Below are 23,517 nucleotides of genomic sequence, written 5' to 3'. Positions count from 1 at the left end.
AAGTAAGACAATGCAGCTGGTCTTCATTGAACCAACATATTGTGTGGTTTGCCTCATATTAATCTATGCTTAAAGAACAAGCTCTGGATTGAACACTTGAATAACAGTAGATCTAATGGGGGTCTCCTAGTGTTGAATAGATGTTTATAACCTTTTAGCATTAAAGAGGAGAAAAATTCAAGGCCACCATATTCAATGTGTTTGCTATGTTTGCATTCAAGTAGACACAAGTAAAATATTCTTTTCATGGAGCAGAAGGTGGATCTTTGAGAAACATGAGCTTCACCAATGATAAATCTCCGGTTCCCCACGGCTAGGACATACCTTGATTCCCATAGCTGCTTTCTATTCCAGAGCCATCCCATGAGTCCACGGCACTGTCCACGCTGGGCACAGTGGAGGGGTATGTGTCGCTGAGTTTGCTTGGCTTCTGTGCTGGAGATGGGTCCTCCACATCTCCCAGATCACTCAAGTGGCTGGCAACAGGGAATTTCTTGGGACTTGATGCTGACTGGGCTTTAAGGAAAAGAGCTTAAATATCAGAGTAAATATAAATACGAAGATATGCCAACACCCCCTGGCTGAAGAGTCATTTCCCCAGAAGTACACACGTAGATATTTGCACATTCTTTTAGGGAAGGAAATCCACTAGAAATCCTTAATTGTGGCTCTTGATCCACTCACCATCTGTCTGCTTCTTAATTTTCAGGGTGACAGTCTCTCCTGCCATCTGTAACAAATGGATGGCTTCACTCAGAGGCTTCCCTTTTAAGCTGCTGCTATTGATGGCTAGGATTCGGTCTCCTATGTGGATCGCACCAGTTCTGAAACACCAAATAATAATAGGAAAGGTAGAAATAATCCCTGAATGCTACTGAATGTAAATTCCCTGACATACTTCATATGTTCACAACAATAAAGACTTGGCAAGGGTCTCTTGAAGTCACTTCTTGCCTTCTCCTGGGCAATGTTATAAGATGACTACTTCCGTTGTAAATTACTTTTCAGTTTCAAATAAAATTAAAGAAAAAGTTTTAATTAGGTTTTTAAAAGGACTTGTGTGCTTTTTAAATTCCAAGGAAATGGAGTCATTTGATAACACTCTTCAAAACCCCAAGGAAACAAACAATATTGGTCAATTTCAACATAGTGATGTTTAGCATGGGAGCAGTCCTTCTTTCTACAAGACTTAGAAATGTTGAACACAATCAGTGTCCCAGCTTACTGGAAGCAAGGCTTAGACAAAAGACCCTGGTGGTGATTCCAAGGATTGAAAAGGTTGAACTCAGGAATCAATACATTTTTTTTTTTTGTGGCCAAGTCACGTGGCTTGCAGGATCTTAGATCCCAGTTCGCAGGGATCAAAACTGTGACCCGGGTAGTGGAAGTGCAGAACCCTAACCACTGAACTCCCAGGGAAGTCCCAGGAATCAATTTGTTTGATGCCAACTCTGTCACCTACCAGCTGTGTGTCTCAGGCAATTTATTTTCACCTGTCTAGGTGTCAGTTTCCTCATCACTACAATGGAGAAAACCACCTCACAGGGAAGCTCTGAGGACTAAATAGGGAAACACATGTAATGGGATTAACATTCTGCTTGCAATGGGAAAAGAAAATTAATTTACTGATCAACAGAGAAACCTTCAATGTTTTCCCTTCTCTTCCCATCCTCACCCAATTCTGAACTAGCAGTCTGGAAGTTATAATTCTGATGTTCACCATATCTATCTTTGTTTGGAAGCACAGGTGGGGAAGGAACAGACTCACAGCAGTCAAACTCAGGAAAGGTTTAATTTTATTTTCTGGCCACCATGCGGCATGTGGGACCTTAGTTCCCCAGTCAGGGATCAAACCCACGTCCCTTGCAGTTGGAGCTCGAAGTCTTAACCCCTGGACTACCAGGGAAGTCCCCCCCCGCCACCAGGAAAGGTTTAAACTTTCAGATCTCTTGACCTGGGCTGAAGGATATAGAGTGGAAATCCCATGTGCTAGCCTCTGGGGTGCTGGTTCACTTTAAATACATGAGTGGAGGAAGCCAACTCACAGGCGGTTCGTGCCCGAGTGACCTGACCCTGAGTGACCTGACCCCAGCCCGCTCTGGGGCTGGTGGGCATCACTAGTGCTGGGGCACCAGAGGCGACACCGGGTCACACAGATTATAAGAATCTACTTGCGAGAAATATTTTTTTCCTGAAAAAAAAAAAAAAATCAATTCATTCTTTCATAAGGAGTCTCCAGGGAGTTCCTTGGCAGTCCAATGGGAGGACTCACGCTTTCACTGCTGTGGCCTGGGTTCAATCCCTGGTTGGGGAACTAAGATCTGACCAAAAAAAAAAAAAAAAAACTCTCCAGTTTATGGAAGAGCCATAGAACACTTGACTAGGAGGTTGCCGAGTCAGATCCATATTAATCATTCCCTCTTGTCTCTCTTAACAGATGAAACCTAGGACGGGGGGTGGCTAGAGGATACCATGTCAAAGGTGTCTGTCAGCATCAGAATACAAAATTTCAACAGACCACCCTTTTGGAGCGGCTTCAGCACCCTCGCCTACCAGATGAGGATGCTGGATGAGCTGATTCTAAGGTGCCTTGCAGCTCCAAAATTCTGTGATGCTTCATCTCTATTTTGCAAATCACTGTCTTCAAGTGTCAGCACGAGCAACGTATGCGCACACCTGAGCTAGGTTGCCGGAGGATAGGTCTGGTTATGGGGTTTGAAGTATGTCCCACAACATTGTCTTGGAAAGAAATCAGTGTGAGAGGTGGTGGTGGGACGCATGCAAACAGAAACAAGTTGCCAAAGGGGCAAATGGGCATTCCAAATTTCAAGATGTTATTAAGTCCCTACACTGCTGTCTGAAATCTTTGAAGACGAAGCTTATGTCAGTCATTCTCTCAGCGGCTAAGCCAGGTAACAGAGGCTCTATAAACATTTGCTGAATTGAATCAGACAAGCCTTTTGACCTCCTTGAACTTTAGTCTCCTCCTCTCAAAATGGACACAAGATAAATTTACCTCTAGTCGACTGTGGTCAGTTTATATGTTTCTGGAGAATAATATCAAGGCTAAGCCCAGGACACTTTTTACTGCTTATAAGATGCCCTTCAAGTCAGAGCTCTGCCTGAGAGTTCTCAAGCTCTAAAATCAATCCTTTGTGCTATTTGAAAAAGTCAACAGATAAACAACCAGGAGAGGGAAGCATGTTTTTATGCAGCTGTGAGGAAGGAAACCCATTTCAGACACAGGTAATTGTAGCAGTTGATTCAAATGGTACCTTTCAGCTAATCCCCCTTTAGTGAGGCTTGAAATGATTATAGGATCAAACGGCTCTTCAGTTCCTGAAATTGTGATGCCAAGGGGCCCCCCATAGCGCTTCAGCTCCACAGTGTAAATAATTGCTCCGGAACTTTCTTGTTCATCTGCAATAAATGCCAATGAATCATTATTGGTTTCTTTGGAAGAAGCAGAGTAAAAAGACACATATCTCCATACATGAAATAAGAAACTCAAGACATCATCATCAAAGCATTATGTCTCAGAAAATAATTATTTTGGGAAGTAGCATTTCCTTAGTTGGCTGTAACATTCTAATATAGGGATGTTGCTGTCATCAAGGGTCAAGGAAGGGGTTCTCTGCCTAATGACTTATGTTTTAAACCTGTGAGAGAGTTACCCAGCTGGCACCGCAGGCCTTTTAATATGGTGGTCCTGCCTTGCACAGTGCTTGCCTAGTGTTTTGTGAGGGTGTCATAAATATCTGGGGACTGAAGCTATAGCTGAGGAGGCAATGTGGTTGGAGAGACTCATGCAGTAAACAAAGAGACTGGGCCATGCAAGTCCTGTTTTCAGGCTTTACAAGCAAACTAACTCTCAATAGAGAAAAGTTGATTTTACTCATGGTTAGAGCAAACTTTAATATATGCATGGTTAAGTGGGGCTTGAGAATCTGCAGCCCCTTATCTATCGTTTCATTGACTGTGTCTTAAAATATGAATCTTATTCACAAATACACAGATATTCAAACAGAGGGTTTTTAAAAAATTGTTTGTTGTAGCTGATTTACAATGTTCTGTTCATCTCAGTTGTACAATAGTGATTCAGTTAAACATATATCCACTCTTTTTTAGATTCTTTTCCCAAAACACAGGTTTGAATGATTTTTCCCCTCTCTGTCCTTGAGACTAGGAGTCATGTAAATGACATTTCAGTAGCATATACCACGTAGACACACTGCAGTGACCTAATTTTTACCATCTAATGTTGGTATGAAGGAAAATATTTGTGAGTATGGTCTGCTTAAAGCCTTGGCTTGAAAGATATCATGGGACACCTTCAACATGGTCGGGTGTTTTGACCGTGTCAAGATTGTAAATACGAAGTCTCAAAATCCAGAGGGTTTTATTTGCTGATGACATGCTGAAACAAGACATTCTGAGTATTTCTTGTTTTATTCCTTGGGCCTGGAAGCTGTGAATGGTTAAGGAGTTGTTCATTGCTGTACCAAAGGATACAGTGAAATGGTTCAGTAGATACTGTAACAAAATAGTCAGCTTTTATAGTCAGGCTGTATCCCAGTGAAGCATTAACACAGTCATATTTCTGCAATGAGCAGCTGTTCATTTATGATATGAGGCCCTAAAATAGGAGGAACAGAAAAGCTTGAATTAACAATTCAATTATCTGTGTGTGCAGTGAAGAGTTACAATGAATATAAAATAGAAAGGTCTGTAGAGAAATGTAGGAAGTGATGAGTATTCTCCAGCCAGCACTTTCTTCACTTCTGCCCACAGTTTAGGAGTTTGGGGATGATGTACCCATCACCTCTACTTCCTCACTGCTCCATCTACTCAGAAGAAGCTCCATACATAGAGAATAAAAACCATCTCCCACACTGCAATGCTTAAATCAACATCTAGGGTATAAACATCTTCAACATTAGACTCAGATTTATACTGGCAGCTGAGAATTCTCCACATCAAGCCTTTAACAGCTCTATCTGGTGGTTTACATACTTCTTCCAGGGTTCTATTTTCACTTGTGGTCAATAGGCTGGTGATGGCCTGCCAAGCAGCTGCTGAGAGAAGCACCAGGATACAGAGCAACCAAAAACGGAAGCAGAGTCACAAGTCTAACTTCTTCTACTCTGTGACATATCATTACCCATCAGAGCTGGGTTTTACATAACCAATTAGGGTATTACTGGAACTGCACACGTACTTTGCAGTCTCTGCCAACAACTATATTCTGCATGTAATTCTAGGGGAGTCCTTCGATTAGTAAACCTTGGTACAGTAAATGTTAGTTACCGAGCGGGCACTCTGATGTGCCTGCCAGTGGGGAGACCTGGCCGTCTTACTGCCCTTCTTCCCTATAGGGCAAGCATGAGCACTGGCATGTCAACGGGCACCAGGCATTCTGGATCTGGCCATCAGCTCTTTACGGGAGTTGTGGGAAATGCCAGTCACCAAGTACATGGAGCCCAGCTGCCCAGAGCCCAGAAATCTGTGGGATGTTTCCGTTGAAACTTCCATCCAGATGAAAACAACCACTGGCCTGTAGGAAGCTGAGCTGGGATGCAGTCCCACTCACTTGGAGAGTGGAGAGAAACTGACTCCAGTTAGCTGGTTCTTCAGGGAACCCAGTTCTCTGATCCCAGGTAATAGTGAGTGCCCTGTGTTATTTCTGGACAGTTTTGCAACTTGTATCACTAAGACGACAAAGTAACACCAGGAAAGGAGTAAGTGTGTTTAGGACAGTTTCAGGTTACTTTATGTAGGGCGACACTTTTAATCAGGCAGCTGAAGTGCTTCAATGACAAAAGCACTTATTAAGGTACTCAACGAGTTTAAACAGTGATGCGATGCAAGGCAAGAAAATGGCAGAATATTAATGAAGATGTGATGCTATATTTAGACCATGTCAAGAATGTAGCTGATTTCTGATTTATTCAACAAATAAACTCTTGGAAACAAAAACTTGAAAGGAAAGATTTAAGAAACATTACAACCAAAAGCAAGGAATACATCTTTTTGGATTCTAATTTAGAGCAACTACTTTTAGAAAAACTTATCTATCCATGTATATGAAAATCAGGGAGACAGGAACTTAAGTAAAGACTGGTTCCAAATTGGGAAAGGAGTACATCAAGGCTGTATATTGTCACCCTGCTTATTTAACTTATATGCAGAGTATACCATGCGAAATGCTGGGCTGGATGAAGCACAAGCTGGAATCAAGATTGCTAGGAGAAATATCAATAACCTCAGATATGCAGATGATACCACACTCACGGCAGAAAGTGAAGAAGCACTCAAGAGCCTTTTGACGAAGCCTCTTGATGAAGGTGAAAGAGGAGAGCAAAAAAGTTGGCTTAAAACTCAGCATTAAAAAAACTAAGATCATGGCATCCGGTCCCATCACTTCATGGCAAATAGATGGGGAAACAATGGAAATAGTGACAGACTTTTATTTTGGGGGGCTCCAAAATCACTGCAGATGGTGACTGTAGCCATGAAATTCAAAGACGCTTGCTCCTTGGAAGAAAAGCTATGATCAACCTAGACAGCATATTGAAAAGCAGAGACATTACTTTGCCAACAAAGGTCCGGCTAGTCAAATCTATGGTTTTTCCAGTAGTCATGTATGGATGTGAGCGTCAGACTATAAAGAAAGCTGAGCGCCAAAGAATTGATGCTTTTGACCTGTGGTGTTGGAGAAGATTCTTAAGAGTCCCTTGGACTGCAAGGAGATCCAACCCAGTCAATCCTAAAGGTAATCAGTCCTGAGTATTCATTGGAAACACTGATTCTGAAGCTGAAACTCCAATACTTTGGTCACCTGATGTGAAGAACTGACTCATTGGAAAAGACCTCGATGCTGGGAAAGATTGAAGGTGGGAGGAGAAGGGGACAACAGAGGATGAGATGGTTGGATGGCATCACTGATGCAATGGATGTGAGTTTGAGTAAGCTCTGGGAGTTGGTGATGGACAGGATGGCCTGGCGTGCTGCAGTCCATGGGGTCACAAAGAGTTGGACATGACTGAGCGACTGAACTGAAGAATTATTGCTATTGCAATATTTAGTTATGAATTTTAGAAGTCTTTTATAAGAGTATTGTTTAGGGATACATTAACAATATTTGCAACATGCAATGACATGATGTCTAAAATTTCTTAAAAATAATTCAGTGTGTGGGTGGGATGGGGAAATTTAGGGTGGGAGTAGATCTAAAGCAAGATTGATTCTAAGTTAATCTATTAATGCTAGGTGATGTAGGATGGTTCATTACACAGTCTTTATTTTTTAAATATATTTTCATGTTAATTTTAATTTATTTTGTAACTTTTTATTTTATATTGAATTATAGCTGATTAACAATGTTGTGATAGTTTCAGATGGACAACAAATTGGACTGAGCCATACATATACATGTATCCATTCTCCCCGAAACTCCCCTCCCATCCAGGCCCATCCAATTAAGGTTTTGGTGGCACAACAGTAAAGAATCTGCCTGCCAATGTAGGAGGCACTGGTTCGATCCCTGGGTCAGGAAGACCTCATGGAGAAGGAAATGACAATCCACTCCAGTATTCTTGCCTGGAAAATCCCATGGACGGAGGAACCTGGTAGGCTACAGTCCCTAGGGTCACAAAGAGTCAGACACAACCTAGTGACTAAATAACAACAACAATGACAACAACCAGATCCTATGACCCACCTGCCCACCAAGCAGGGTGCCACGGGCTCTTGAGGACTCAGCTCAGCCCCGTTGCTATAGCAATGGTTTCTCCCTAAATTGTTTTCCTACTTAAGATCCAGTCTTTGTCCTTCTCTGCCACATCTATTTTCACCAGCCCTGTCAACACTGAATTCTTTCTTTTTCCTTCCCAGAATATTCTGAAAGCAATAAATCTGAATATGTGGCTCTCTTCCTTACAGCCTTCCATTAGTTCCCCGATTACCGAAGAATACAGTGCAACCCCTTGGCATGAACAGGGCTGAAGCCTCTATGTCTTCTGCCATCCTTTCCCATTCCAATCCAGTCTAGTTCTCTCCCCAATGGTCCCTTTGAAAAGCACTTGCCTTGCAGCTTTAACCTTGCACAGGTTACTCCCTGGGCACAAATATCTTCCTTCCTCTGGAGAATTTTATGCTCACTTTATTTTATTTTTTGAGGCTTTTTATTTTGTATCGGGGCATTGCTGATTAACAATGTTGTGACAGTTTCAGGTGAACAACAAAGAGACTCAGCCATGCACATACATGTATCTATTCTCCCCCAAACTTCCCTCCTACCCAGGCTGCCACAAACATTGAACAGAGTTCCATGTGCCATGCAGTAGGTCCTTGTTGGCTATCCATTTTAAACCTAGCAGTGTGTACACGTCCATTCCAAACTCCCCAGTTATCCCTTCCTCCCATCCCTCCCCCAGCAACCATAAGTTAGTTCTCTAAGTCTGTGAGTCTCTTTGTTTTATAAGTTCATTTGTTCATCTCTTCTTAGATTCCACATATAAGGGGTGTCATATGATATTTCTCCTTCCCTGACTCACTTCACTCAGCATGACAGTCTCTACGTCCATCCCATGTTGCTGCAAATGGCATTATTCCATTCCTTTTAATAGCTGTCTACCCTCACTTTAGAACATGGCTTAGCTGTCTTATCTTTCTGCAAACCTTCCAGGCTCCTTAGATGAGACTAGAGACCTTTTCCATGAGATCCTACAGCTCTTATGTATTCTTGCAGTGTTCCCATACTTCTTTATAAAAATTTTTTGTCTCCTCTCTTCCCACTGAGGAGAAAAACTGAATTTAAATTCTTCCTAATTAGAGAAATTAAACAGGAAGGAAGAAGGTTCGGTCAGGTTGAGCTTTGGAGGGTCACGCACCATTGTAATGTAATATTTAAGATTCTTTGTTCCCTGAAAAACACTTTTAAAAAAAATTGAGTATAGCTCATTTACAATATTATATTAGCTTCAGGTGTATAGCAAAGTGATTCAGTTATCCATACGTATATATCTTTTTGGTTTAGATTCTTTTCCTTTCTTCCTGGGAACCAGTTTCTGCCCCCACTGGGAATTCATGGTCTGGCATATGCTTTCTGCTCTATGTTTTAATTCTCTCTCTACATGTCTCCTTCATCAGGATAGGATCACCTTGAAAATTCATGTTTTTTCTATTGGAATATAATGTTTTCCAATGTTGTGTTGGTTTCTGCTGTACAAGGAAGTGAATCAGCTATTTGTATACACACAGCCCCTCTCTCTCGTGCTCCCCTCCCACCCTCACCTTCCCACCCATCTCGGTGATCACAGAGCACTGAGCTGAGCTATCTGTGGTATGCAGCAGGTTCCCGCTAGCTGTCTATTTTACACACAGTAGGTAATAGCAAGGACATGGAAGCAACCTAAATGTCCCCTGACAGACGAACAGATAAAGACGATGTGGTGCATATATGTGATGGAATATTACTTAGCCACAAAAAGGAAAGAAACTGGGTCATTTGTAGAGACGTGGATGGACCCAGAGTCTGTCATACAGAATGAAGGAAAGCTGAAAGAGAAGAACAAGCATCATATGTTAACATATGCATGCTGAATCTAGAGAAATACTACAGATGAACCCACTAGAAGGACAGGAATAAAGACGCAGATGTAGAGAACACACATGTGGACACAGTAGGGGAAGGAAGGATGGGATGAACTGGGAGATTAGCATTGACATATACATAGCATGTGTAAAGTATTTTTCATTTTCACGTGCTCAGAGCCTAGAACTATGCTGAGCATCACAGAGACTCCAGTAAGTGCCTGAACAAATGAGCAAAAGGACAAATACCTGCTAGCAGGCAGTTACAGGTTCCTAGCCCTGTGAGTCACTTTTCTGGCTGCTCCAAGGTCTAGTTTCCTTCTCCAAGGTGATGCAGACCCAATGAAGCTCATTCAAAGAGGGAGAATAAAGCCTGCGCTGCTGGAGTCAGCTGCAGGCTGCACTTCCAAACCCATCTGCCTTCTCGGGCAGCAGCCCAACTGGCGGCTGCAGAGCCCTGCAGCTTGCGCAGAGGGTGATAACTGCCATTTCTCCTCAGACCATTTTGGAGGTGGAAGCCCTCCAAGGTACTCTCTCCTTGAGGCTGTTCCAGCTAAGAAAGGAGCAACTGGAGTGTTGAACCAGAACAGAAACTTTCTGAGAAGGAAGGATGTGGATCACCAGGAATTTGCAAAGTGAGCCTAAACAGATGTTAATGATATTATAAACAGCTTCTATATCACAACAGAAGGTTTACCACTATTAATGAAAGACGTGAAAGGGGGCCAGCCAACTTGTTTGTTCTGCTCAGCTCCCTAGTTAAGGAAATTAATGGGACCATGGAACAGATGTAAAATTGCAGCATTACTTATCTGCAATGTTATTCCTAGGCTTCTTGAGTGCCGTCTGTTTAGCAAAACGAGCACTATCTAGCTTGAATTCATCATGGCATCTGCTTATGTGGCCAAATAGGAGTCTTGGATTTGGGAGAGGGACTTTGGAATGCATAAATATATAGGTCAATCGAAGTTCACTTCAACTAAAAGTGGTGGAATTCATGTCATCGAGTATGGTTATATTTCTTGGAGGGGGACAGACCTGAGAAAAGGAAGCATTTAAAAAATATTCTCTACAGCTGCCTGTACTGGTTTTTCCAGTAGTCATTTATGGATGGGAGAGCTGGACCACAAAGAAGGCTGAGTGCTGAAGAATTGCCGCTTTTGAATTTGGTGCTTGAGAAGAATCTTGAGAGTCCTTTGGATAGTAAGGAGATCAAACCAGCAAATCCTAAAGGAAATCAACTCTGAATATTCATTGGAAGGACTGATGCTGAAGCTGAAGCTCCAATCCTTTGGTCTCTTGATACAAAGAGCCGATTCATTAGAAAAGACCCCAATGCTGGGAAAGATTGAGGGCAGGAGAAGGGGATGACAGAGGATGAGATGGGTGGATGGCATCACCGACTCAGTGGACATGAGTTTGAGCAAGCTCCAGGAGATGGTGATGGACAGGGAAGCCTGGCATGCTGCAGTCCATGGTGCTGCAAAGAGTTGGACATGACTGAGCGACTGAACAACAACAATAATCATGGAATTAAATGACGAAATCTGAAAAAGATTCATTTGTGAAACAGCTGATTATGACAAGGTTGCCACTGAATGCAATGAGAAAAGGTCAATCTTTTCCGTAAATAGCGCTGGTTAACTTAGATATTCACATGAAAAAATAAACACTGTTCCAGGACAGGGAAACCTGGCGTCCGTGAGGTCACAAAAAGTCGGACATGAGGTAGCCACTGAACAAGAGCAGCAGCCTGACTCTTGTGTAGTCATGTGACCTGTCCTTATCGAAATAACGTTCCAAGGAGTTGTTGAGTGTTTAAGAGCAGAACTTTAATTTCTTTCTTTGTTTGATTTACTTGGCTGTGACTGGTCTTAGCTGTGGCCTGTGAGCTCTAGGGCACATGGGCTCACGAGTTAGGGGACGTGAGCTTAGCTGCTCCACGGTACGTGGGATCTCAGTTCCCCGACCAGGGATTGAACCTGCATCCCCTGCATGGCAAGGCATATTCCTAGCCACTGGACCATGAGGGGAGTCTGCTAAATTTCTTTATGTGAGTGACCATTTATAAGTCTCCAAATTAGGTTGTCTCATGACAGTGCTTCTCAAAGTATAGTTTTGGGACCAGTAATTTCAGCATTATTTGAGAATCTGTTAGCAATACCAATTCTCAGCTTTATCCCAGATCTGTAGGAATCTGAAACTCTGAGAGAGTGGGACCCAGTCACCTGTATTTTAGCAAGTCCTCTGAGTGATCGGGATGTTGACTTCCCTTTGAAAGCCATTACTGCTTTGACATAAAGCAGGAACAAGGGAAGAGTATTTAAAAAAAAAAAAAATCTATCAGGAGTTTTTTTCCTGCAGTCAGCCTCTTGCCAAAATAACCCCTACCACTGTTCCTTGCACAGCCAGGATCATTCTTGGTTGCTCATGACGGGGCATTCTGTTATTTCAATCTAGATTTGATGGGGGAAAAGCTGCTGAAAATTACTTAGCTGGCTTAACACTGATGAGCTGAAAAAGTGAAAAATGAAAGGCCAAATCTTTTCAAGGCAGATTTAACTGGTACTAAGGCTATATTTGCATAAGACTCTATTTGGAAATGTGAAAAAGTCATTTGCTTCGGATAGGACAAGTTGCAGCCTGGAAATGTTTCTCTATGCAGATTAGAGCTGGTGAAGGGAAAATACTGAATTTATGGTCTCCAGAAACATGCTGTATATTAGAAGTGAGGTGCTCTACCTCGAGAGAGATATCATTAGTAGCCATGAGTCTGACGGGCACAAAGGCAGTGACAGAAAGCAGACCCTTATAGATTATCTGGGAGGGATTTTGGAAGCCCCCATCTATTTCTTTTTTTTAATTTTTTATTTTTGAATTTTTGCCCCCATCTATTTCTTGCCACAATTTCCCCCAAATTCTCTACTGTTTTGCTCTCAGAGCTCTAAACTCTCCCCTCTTCATATACATTTGGATCTAGATGCAGACAAAGCAATAGATCTCCTTTCAAGGCGGTTATTGCATCTTTGGGGTCTTGGTGATTAGGTAACAGCCGCTGTTTTAATGCTCAGACCCAGAGAAGCACCCACTGGCTCTGTGTGTATTCCATCACTCAGTTGTGTCTGCCTCTTTGTGACCTCACTGACTATATCTTGCCAGGCTCCTCTGTCCATAAGATTTTCTAGGTTGCCACTCTAGGAGTGGGTGGCCATTTCCTATTTCTGGGAATCTTCCTGACTCAGGGATCGAACTCAGGTATCCCTTGTGTCTCCTGTATTGGCAGGCAGATTCTTTACCACTCTACCACCTGGGAAGCCCACCCATCCATCGGCTCTACTTGATTTATATTCCTGTAGGAGTGAAAGATGACAAATGCAAAAGCTTCTCTAGGCAGAGCAGCCACAGAATATAGGGAGGGGAACCACTATACCACAAGTGTTTCAAAAAATTTGGCTATTGTAAAATAAAGCTAAAATTAATTTTAAAAACATTCTAATAATGGCTGTTGGTAGTCAGCATTCATTGGGCCTTACTAGGTGCCATACATTATTGAGTGCTTAAATATATCGCTTCCTTTGAGCCCTAAAACAGTCATGTGAAGGAGACATTCAGCAGATGTTATGGATGAGGACACTAATACTTAGAGAAGTTAATTTTCGCAAGTTCGCCGGCTTGTCACTTGTGAAGTCAGTCTAGTGTTCTTAGTCATTATATTCTACTGCTTCCCCCAGCCTGGGCTAGAAACAGAGTTAATCCGGACTCTCTTAAATGCATCTTCAACACTTCAGGAAGTGATTGCAACCACTGGTCACTGACAAAATATGATGGCCTCATTCCTCTGCTCTTTTGTCTTTTAATAGCTCCCCATTGGCTTCTGGGGTAAAATTCAAATTCCCTTTTTTTAAAAAAAATTAATCTCAATAATTAACCCAATGTAGTAAAGTACTACTTCAACATATGATCTATCTATCTAAATAAATTGTTACTGAGATATTCTATATTTTTTGCACTAAGCCTTGAAAAATTCAGTATGGAAGTCTCCAGGCAAGAATACTGGAGTGAGTTTCCATTTCCTCCTCCAGGGGATCTTCCTGACCCAGGTATTGAATCCACAACTCCTGTGTTGGCAGGTGGACTCTTTACCAGTGCACCACCTGGGAAGCCCATTTTATATTTACAGTGTCTCAATTTGGATGCTAAATTTTCCACACTTAATAGGTGAAATGTAGTCCAATGAAAAAAAATTGTGTTTAATGGAATAATATTTTATCTTGCTTTTGTTTTAAAATTTAAACTGTAGGTTCAGTTCAGTTCAGTCGCTCAGTCGTGTCCGACTCTTTGCGACCCCATGAATCGCAGCACGCCAGGCCTCCCTGTCCATCACCAACTCCCGGAGTTTACCCAAACTCATGCCCATCGAGTCGGTGATGCCATCCAGCCATCTCATCCTCTGTCGTCCCCTTCTCCTCCTGCCCTCAATCCCTCCCAGCATCAGGGTCTTTTCCAATGAGTCAACTCTTCGCATGGGGTGGCCAAAGTATTGGAGTTTCAGCTTCAACATCAGTCCTTCCAATGAACACCCAGGACTGATCTCCTTTAGGATGGACTGGTTGCATCTCCTTGCAGTCCAAGGGACTCTCAAGAGTCTTCTCCAACAGCACAGTTCAAAAGCATCAATTTTTCGGCACTCAGTTTTCTTCACAGTCCAACTCTCACATCCATACGTGGCCACTGGAAAAACCATAGCCTTGACTAGATGGACCTTTGTTGGCAAAGTAATGTCTCTGCTTTTTAATATGCTATCTAGGTTGGTCATAACTTTCCTTCCAAGGAGTAAGCGTCTTTTAATTTCATGGCTGTAGTCACCATCCGCAGTGATTTTGGAGCCCAAAAAAATAAAGTCTGACACTGTTTCCACTGTCTCCCCATCTATTTCCCATGAGGTGATGGAACCAGATGCCATGATTTCTGAATGTTGAGCTTTAAGCCAGCCTTTTCACTCTCCTCTTTCACTTTCATCAAGAGGCTCTTTAGTTCTTCACTTTCTGCTATAAGGGTGGTGTCATCTGCATATCTGCGGTTATTGATATTTCTCCCAGCAATCTTGATTCCAGCTTGTGCTTCTTCCAGCCCAGCGTTTCTCATGATGTACTCTAAAGGACCATAATGATCTGGCTTCAGTGTATCTGTCTACTCACCTACTACTGAGTTCTTGCACAAACTTTCTGCTTCAGGTGTATGTGCTACTAAGATGTGCCATGCTCTCTGACTTCCTTTGGTTCCTACTCTTCCTCTTGTTAATTTTTAATAACACCTCCCAAATACCTTCGAGATCAGGATTGCTAGAAGCAGTTACTTGAGTTCCCCAGTCTCAAATGGGTGCCTTCATATTCTCTTAACATTTTGTACACCTAGAACATTCATCATACTGCTAATTATTTTCTTCTGTTTCTCTATAAGGTGGTAACTGATTTAAGGGCAGAGATTGTGTCCTTTTTAATCTAAGGACTGCCAGTCCCGAGTACCTTACAGACACTAGGTAAATGCCAGTGGCATTACTGAATGAGAAATGAACAGTTTAACAATGTTTGAAAATAGTTCTGCCATCTCCCTGGGTAAACTGCAAGACAGAGCAATGAAACTGGTGCAGCTGGAAGACACACGTACATTTTGAAGCAACATCTGTTAAACTCAACTACAGAATTACTAGTTTAGGAAACCAAGTGATATCAAGCACGATGATAAATTTTCTGTAACTGATGACAGAACCAAGGATGGAGAGAAGCAGACAGTTAAGGAAAGAACTGGGAGTTTCCTTGGTGTACAGTGGATAGAAATCTGCCTGCCAATGCAGGGGGAATGAGTTCGATCCCTGGTCTGGAAAGATTTCGCATGTTGTGGGCAACTTAAGCCCGTATACCACAGCTATTGGAACCCTTGAGCTCTAGGGCCCCCGAGAGCCACAACTACTGAGCCCCTGAGGCACAGCTACTGAAGTCCATGCCCCTCAAGCCTGTGCTCTGCAACAAGAGAAGCCACTACCGTGAGAGGCTTGGGTACCACGGCCAAGAGTAGCCCCCGATCACTGTAGCTAGAGAAAGCCCACGTGCATCAATGAAGATCCTGCTCAACCAAACAAAATAAGAGAAATAAACAAAGAAAAAGAGAACTGGAAGACTCCTGAAGTCTACTGGTATAGAAAGTCCAATATTCGTGTAAGTAATATTTTAGAGAGTATATATTCTGCCTATTACCATTCTGATTACAATTCAAATATTGAGACAAAGGGTTGAGACAAATATTGAGACAATTTAAATCACCAGCTTAATTTCAGATTAAGCAGTGTCAGTTCAGTTCGGTCACTCAGTTGTGTCCGACTCTGTGACCCCACAGACTGGAGCGTGTCAGGCTTCCCTGTCTATTAGCAGCTCCCGGAGCTTGCTCAAACTCATGTCCATCGAGTCAGTGATGCCATCCAACCATCTCATCCTCTGCTGTCCCCTTCTCCTCCTGCCTTCAATTTTAAATCACCAGCTTAATTTCAGATTAAGCACAGTGTCAAACTTTCAAAATCAGTGACTATTGTCATGAATAGTGCTTATTTTCCACTCATTTATATCTTGACCTAGGATCAGAACTAATGTGGGGAAAAGCATTTCAGAATATAATAATAATAATAAAATAGTCCCAAGTTATTGGATACTGACTGTGCCAGTAAATCTCTCAACAAGCCACAGCAACACCCCAGGTGGGTGTTTTTTGCACATATTACTGAAAGTACAACCGAATCTCAGGCAGGTTAAGTAACTTGCCCAGACTCATGCAGCTCAAATGTAGTAGAACTGAACTTTAAACAAAGGTCTGATTTAAAAGTGTGTGCTCTTTATGACTATGTAGTCGGCCTTGAACTAGTCGATGTCCAAATTTTGCATTGAATAATCCCCTCCTTGTTTTGCTCTGAATAAAAAAGAACTGGTTACTCAAATTATACTTGTATTCTCTTGGTGGAAAAGGACATGGAAACACTCAAATTCTTCCAAATCAATGATCAGATGATAATGTTCAGTTAGTGGTCTGTTATAAAAATGTGTCTGAGTATAGGTTTCAGTATGCTGACTTGAGAAAATCTGGTTTGGGTAAATATCTCTTAATACCTATATTTACAGTCTTATTTTGGTTAGGTGAATGGTTTTCTTTTTTTCTTTTTTAGGTGAATGGTTTTCAATGGAAGATTTTAAGATTTAAAAAACTGAAACCACTTATAAATTTTAAAAAAGTACCTAACAAGCATGATCCTTACCATAGTATTAGGCATAAGGATTGCAGGGGGAAAGGACTAGAAGGGGGAGAAATGAGCCAAAGGAAAGAAGCAACTGGAGTAAGATGTGGCTCTCCAGGTGCTCAGCTGTTTCTGAAACTTCTCAGTGTGTGTCTGCATTGCCTGGCTTTGGAACTGGGAGCACTGCCAGCCACAAACATCATACATATTCATCTCTGGCTTGGCTTCTGCTCTCTGCAAGGAAGGTAGCTAAGATCTGCTTAACTTCGCAAATCATGCAAAATGGGTTTCTCTACAGGGCTTTGCCTCTTCACTAGGACAGAACCCAGCCTGACACTGGAGGCTTTATCCTTCTTTTAAAACAAATCCTCCCCCAAAAGTACCACTGAGGTACGCTTGTTAGGAGAGAAATGCAAATGTTGGTGAGGAAAGTCAGTTGCTTGTGAAATAACTAGAAGAAATCTGTGCATATTTTTAAAGGTTCATTATAAAATATATTTGGATATAATTATCCTGACCAGTGGTACTGAGGGGGTGTAATTACCAACTTGTTTTGGCTCTGAATAGTAATCACAAACACATGGCCTGATGTGACCGTGAACTCTGGATCCAGAGGATTAGATTCCAAGAGATTGCAGAACATTGACAACTGCTCATTATTGGTTGGGATGAAATTATTCAGTAGAAACTCTCTTAACCCTTCTCCCTTTAACCAATTTACTGGATTCATTGTGACTTTCCATCCTCTTTGTAAAATATACCAACCAAGGCCATTGAACGCTTCAGAATAATGTTTCCCTTTGTATCAATAGCACCCCATGTACCTCTGTTTCTGCTACCAAATGAGTCAAAAGCTTAACATTTAGAGTCAATTAGGTTTATTCCCAAGTCTGTTTCTGCCAGTTTCACTTGTTATTTTAACTGTATAATTTGATGAATCTTATATAACCTATGAAATATGAGTATACTGGAACTATGAAGAAGTCAAATGCTTTGGAAAGATTCAATAAAGGGGATTAATAGGCAAAAATCAACTAATAATTAAATAGAGGGAAAACTTGAAAACATTAGGGAGATAAAAATCTAGTTGGAGTAAGCATTCAGATTGCTTTAAGTTCTTTAAATTCTCACTGTATTAAAGCAAAACAACACAAAAAACCCCCCAAACCTAGAAATCTTAAACTGTATATTACGGGTATGACTTAGGCAAAGAAGTCGAAAGATTTGTAACTATAGTCAGCAGAAAAGTGTTGGCTTCACCCATAAGATGGGTAAATTTTTAAATTAAATGTTTATGTTATAGATATATGTCACATTTTAGAAATCCCCATGTTAGTTGACTCTTGTTTTTGATTAGCTTGGGTTCTTATCCAAATCAGATAAAAGGGCATCCGCAGGGGGCTACTCAGATTATTGAGTCTTGGCCACAGCAGCAGCAAAATGAAGTTTGCTAGAAATGATAGTCTCAGTCCCCACCTGGGGTTAGCGCTCACGGACTGTGTTTTAACAAGGTCTTCAGGTGATCTGAGGCCTTCTCAAGTTTGAGACGCACTGCACCCCTGTATTCACACATTACTGGAAGCACTAAAAATGGATATAGCCCTTTAAGAAAGCAACATGGTACAAGACTTATCAGGAATCATAAAAATTCCCTTTTTATTTTGACTCAGCCATCCTACTATTTAGGAATATGTCCTAAAGAAATAATTCAAAAGAAGAGAAGTTGAATAAAGATATCTACACATAAAAATATCCATGATTGTGCCACCTACAGTAATGAAACAAATGGGAGCAATCTAAGTGAGAAGAAAAGAAAGGTAAATAAATTATGGGCAGTAAATTAAAATAATAGCTGTTAAGGATTTGTAAAGTGGTACCATGTATATATAGCCACATAAAAAATAGAACATGCACTGCAGTTGTTATTATGTAATATAACATCAACTAGAAAATGACTACTTCTATTCCATCAGGGTGGTATTGGGTGATGATTTACTTCTTATCTTTAAAAATTATTTTAATACAGCTGTAACATTTATATAATGTAAATATCTTAATTATATCATTAAAAAACCCTATTATTTAAAATTCAAACTACACTCTTAACGCTCAATTTAAAGACCCTCTTAACTACAGAAAACACTGCTGCAATGTCAGCAGGCAGCTGTTGTATGTAAAACACCAAGATCTAATATCTTTGGTGACAGATGGGCAGTTAGAGAAATCAGTCTTAACTGCGGAGATGATCAATACCTGAATTATCTTCATCTTTGCGGATTTTGAGCTTCACCAGGTCTTCACACTGCTGGAGGATCTGAACTGCATCTTCCATGGAACAGTTGTCCAGCCGGATGTTATCTATGGCTAGTAACTTATCCCCAAGTTCCAAGGTTCCCGTTCTGTTAGTAAAGGCATAGCAAATGCATGCTTAATGATGAACACTTAACCAGGTTATTTAAAAGGCATTCTGCATAAAGTAGCATTATGGTAGTCTTTAGGGGAAATACGATTCTTCAACTTTGAAAAATTGCATTTTATTGACATATCCCCTTTCTCCAGTCTTATTTTGGATGGCTGCTGTGACATTCAATTGCAGATTATTAAGAAACATTTTTATTAGGCTTTCTTTCATTCGATCAGGACAACCATTTAAGTGTCATTCAGGAATTCCGAGGTTCCCAGGAAGGTGTGTAATGAGCCTGGGTTTACACGGCTAAGGGGTCCTTATGATTCTTTGCGTTGTTGCACCAACTTTGGTCCTCGGCAGTCCAGACATAGGCGAGGGTGGAGGGAGTGAGGGGAGTCAGGTGGAATGGACTTAGGGGAGGTCTGAGTTTTGGTGTCTCTGCATTTCCACCTGCACCAGGGGACTCACTGTGGCTGCAGTGGGGAGAAACGGTGAACTGGAAAATGACCACTGAGGGTCTCATATGGACTGCGGCAGGCCTTGGAAGTTTTTAAGGTCTATCATGAGATGAGAAAAACAGTGAGAATGTATATTTGCTTATAGGTGCTTCTATATGTATATGCACACATATTTGTAAGGAAGGTTATGTTTTGGTAAGGACCATCCTTTATGCATTATATCTATGATTCTGATTGCTAGCTGCTTCCTAGTCTCCATTCTCCCTTTCCTTCTTCTGGGTCGTCCCCTAAAGATGCACATGCCAGACTCTCTGGGCACCACCCCTCCTCCCGTCTAGGGTTGGAAAATCACACCAACCAGAGCAAGTTGGAAGGACTGGCAGACGTGCTTCTCCAGCCCTGTGCTGCCTGCCTGTCTGCCAACTACTGTACGAGAAACTAACTATTTATGAGTTTCCTCATCACAGTGTCTGAACCTACACCTAAACACCTAAACTAATGCCCTTCCTACGTTTTGAGTATCAAAATGTTCCTCTAATGAAACGACTGTAACAATAGATGAGATTTGTAAAATCCTTAACTGAAAAACAAAAAGAAAGTTAATAGTCTTACATCAGTATTCCTAATCAATTAAAAATATTTTGATCTGTGAAACTGAAAGTTTAGGAGTCCTTGATTTTCAAGGCCAATGGACCAAATAGGAAACATACACATTGTTTGAGGCTCAAGGGAGGATGTTGGCTTGACTAGGGAGGATGTTCCAGCATCTAGTAAAACTCTTCCCAAATCTATTACTTGCATGTGAGGTGAATCTCATAACTGGGGCCACTTTCAGTTTTTTAGCTGGAAAAGTGAAGGGTGGAAGATGATCAGTGAAGGAAAGGCTATGTTGGACTCATGAAAGACCCTAAAAAGCATCTTTAGGTGATGGTTTCTGCACTAGGTGCAAAAATAAAGTGACATTGAGGAAAAGCTCTACATGCCATTGACAGGGATGTCAAATATGATCAATTAATTGTGGCTGCCTGGAAAATACTGAGAATACCATGGCCCATTAACAAGGTTCTCTCGTGTGTGGAAGGTCATTTCTGCTGTAATTAAGAAATCCTTGGGACGAACCAGTAAATCCATCTTTCTTACCTGTGTGCCACGCTGCCTTTCTTGATATCTGATATAACCAGGGGGTCTCCTGGTTTTCTACTGGATGGAGCTGTAATAATGAGGATAGAATAGTCACACCTTTATATTCAGGATTCGCCCAGTACTATACAAGTCTCATTTTATAACAACTGTTAGTGCAAGCTCAATTTGTATGCAAAGAAAAGAGAATCAGTAAATGAATTTAAAAATGTGCACATTATCCCTTCTAGACATAAAAATATGTTTGTGTTAAAGTACTTAGAAACTTGAAAATGCAAGCAAAGTTATTTTAAATTTGCAACTGGAGAAAGCAAGTGAAAAGCTGTCCATCAGGATTAAATCTGTTTCAATCTGTGATTCTCAGCAGAGTGAAGTGAAGGGCGAAGAGTCCAACAGAACAGTGTTAAAAGCAATTAGGGGCTCCCCTTGGTGATACTTACATGTAATCCCTTCTCCCACCCCCTCTTTCACTCCTTACCAGTGAGGAGATGCCACTCTTTTATGGGACCCTGTCATATTACTCAAACGTATTGTGTGGAAAGTGGGTGAGAATCACTGATGTAAATTTTTTGTCCCCAGAAGGAAATCTGCTAGATAGACTGTAAACCCTAAAATTTTGCTCACAAATTCATACCTAGAGTGCTCTGAAAATGTTCAGAAATGTGACTGATGCTATATATTTTTATATACATTCATATTCTAAACATGTACATGTAACTTATTGAGTTTAAAACTATTATTCTGCACAGGGGTCAGTTATGGGCTTATAACTTTTCTTATGAATATTTCCATTTGGTGATAATGAAATAATGAAAATTAGGAATTAGTCTTAGAATTAATCCTCAAAATGAATTATAGTACATGTAAGAACAAAAGTATCATCTTGACCTAGAAAATTTACATTTAATTTAGGAATTCGATGATTAAAATGAACCATACCAACATTTGTAAACAACAGTATGCCTCCAAGAGGAGAGGTTTTGCCAACATTGAAGCCTGGAGTGATTTCCTTTTAAGGATCATTAAAAGGCCCCTAAGGTAAGATTTTATTATAAACAGTCTGATCACCCCATAATAATCGTAGAACCATATCATATCCCATAATCCCATCTGAATCCCAGGAAAACGTTTATGCACAAGAACAGATGGTTTAATATCTCAACACATCATTGAAAGAAAAAGCAAACACATATACCAATACCTTACCCACTGAGTTAGTCCACAGTAAATGTTAATGGGACTTCATCCAATCATTATTCTTAGCTTCTAGCAAAGAATGCAAAACATTCTGTTCACTATAATTAATTCATGATTTAAACCTCTACTCAACGATTTGCTGTGATTTCACCAGAGAAATATAAACACTCAGCAGTTTTACTCGTGTTATATTTCAGAACAGCAAATTGTTCTGGGCATAGAGCACAAAAACAAAAACTTTGACCAGTAAATACAGCTTTCCTACCATCTGCTAGTGAATTTATACAGTATTTTCCCAAGCTTTAGTGACCATCAAAGAGCACTTGATATTTCCTTTGGTTTTTTAAAAAAATTCATGGTCCATTGAAATGGGCTAAAACAAAACAATAATATAGGCAACAAAATACCTCAAACTCATCTCTGTCATCCTTCTAACAGAGGAAAATAACACTGACCCCTGGACAAACCCACACAGCTTTGCAGAGACTTGGTTTGAAACTTCATGGTCTACAGACATGTATGGCGGCCATTTCATGTTTACTACATTCTTCTGTTTCTCCTTTAATCAAGTTCCAACTTGAGGTTTGAAAGGTTCATCAGGGTGGATGCCCCCTGGAGTGATGACACTGAACCCAGAAGTGGGTCCAAATCTATATGAGCTCCTGACACCGTCACCACCGCGCTTACTATGCACGCGTAAAGGTGGCCGTGGGTTTGGGGCTTTGAGGGCCCAGGCGTGGTTTGCACACCCTAGCACCATGTTTTTTCTTTTTAAAAAATTTTATTGAAGTATAGTTGGTTTACAATGTTGTGTTAATTTCTGCTATAGAGCAAAGTGATTCAGTTATACATATATGCACATTTTTTTCTTAATATTCTTTTCCATAATGGCTTATCACAGGATGTTGACTATTGTTCCCCGGGCTATACAGTAGGACCTAGTTTATTCATCCTGTATATGAAAGCTTACATCTGCTAACCCCAGCCTCCCATTCCATCCCCTCCCCAGCCTTCTCCCCACGTGGCAACCACCAGTCTGTTCTCTATGTCTATGAGTCTGTTTCTATTTCATAATAGGCTCATTTGTATCATATTTTAGATTCTATATATAAAGTGATATTGGGCTTTCCAGGTGGCACTAGTGTTAAAGAACCTGCCTGCCAAAGCGGGTTAGGCTTAAGACATGCTGGTTTGATCCCTGGGTCGGGAAGTTTCCCTGGAGAAGGGAATGGCAATCAATTCCAGTATTCTTGCCTGGAGAATCCCATGGACAGAAGAGCCTGGCAGGCTACAGTCCATGGGGTCACACAGAGTTGGACACGACCAAAGCGACTTAGCATGGCACATAAAGTGATATCATATCAGTTCAGTTCAGTCCCTCAGTCGTGTCCGACTCTTTGTGATCCCATGGACTGCACCATGCCAAGCTTCCCTGTCCATCA

The 23,517-nt window shown here is 41.2% G+C and overlaps 1 protein-coding gene across 7 annotated transcripts in view; it reads right to left on the bottom strand.

The window, feature by feature from the left end:
* GRIP1 (glutamate receptor interacting protein 1) overlaps nt 1-23,517 on the bottom strand; it is a 735,313-nt gene that overhangs the window by 56,171 nt on the left and 655,625 nt on the right. For all 7 annotated transcript variants that reach the window (XM_043887901.1, XM_043887884.1, XM_043887918.1 and 4 more), the window contains 5 exons: nt 20,879-20,948; nt 19,127-19,272; nt 3,276-3,420; nt 685-824; nt 325-516 (listed from right to left, as the gene is read on the bottom strand). In XM_043887901.1, the coding sequence (XP_043743836.1) occupies nt 325-516; nt 685-824; nt 3,276-3,420; nt 19,127-19,272; nt 20,879-20,948 (693 nt within the window). The remainder of the gene's footprint in view (nt 1-324; nt 517-684; nt 825-3,275; nt 3,421-19,126; nt 19,273-20,878; nt 20,949-23,517) is intronic.

The sequence above is a fragment of the Cervus elaphus genome, chromosome 3, assembly GCF_910594005.1.
Source record: "Cervus elaphus chromosome 3, mCerEla1.1, whole genome shotgun sequence".
NCBI lineage: Eukaryota > Metazoa > Chordata > Mammalia > Artiodactyla > Cervidae > Cervus > Cervus elaphus.
This window is presented reverse-complemented; position numbering and strand designations above follow the sequence as displayed.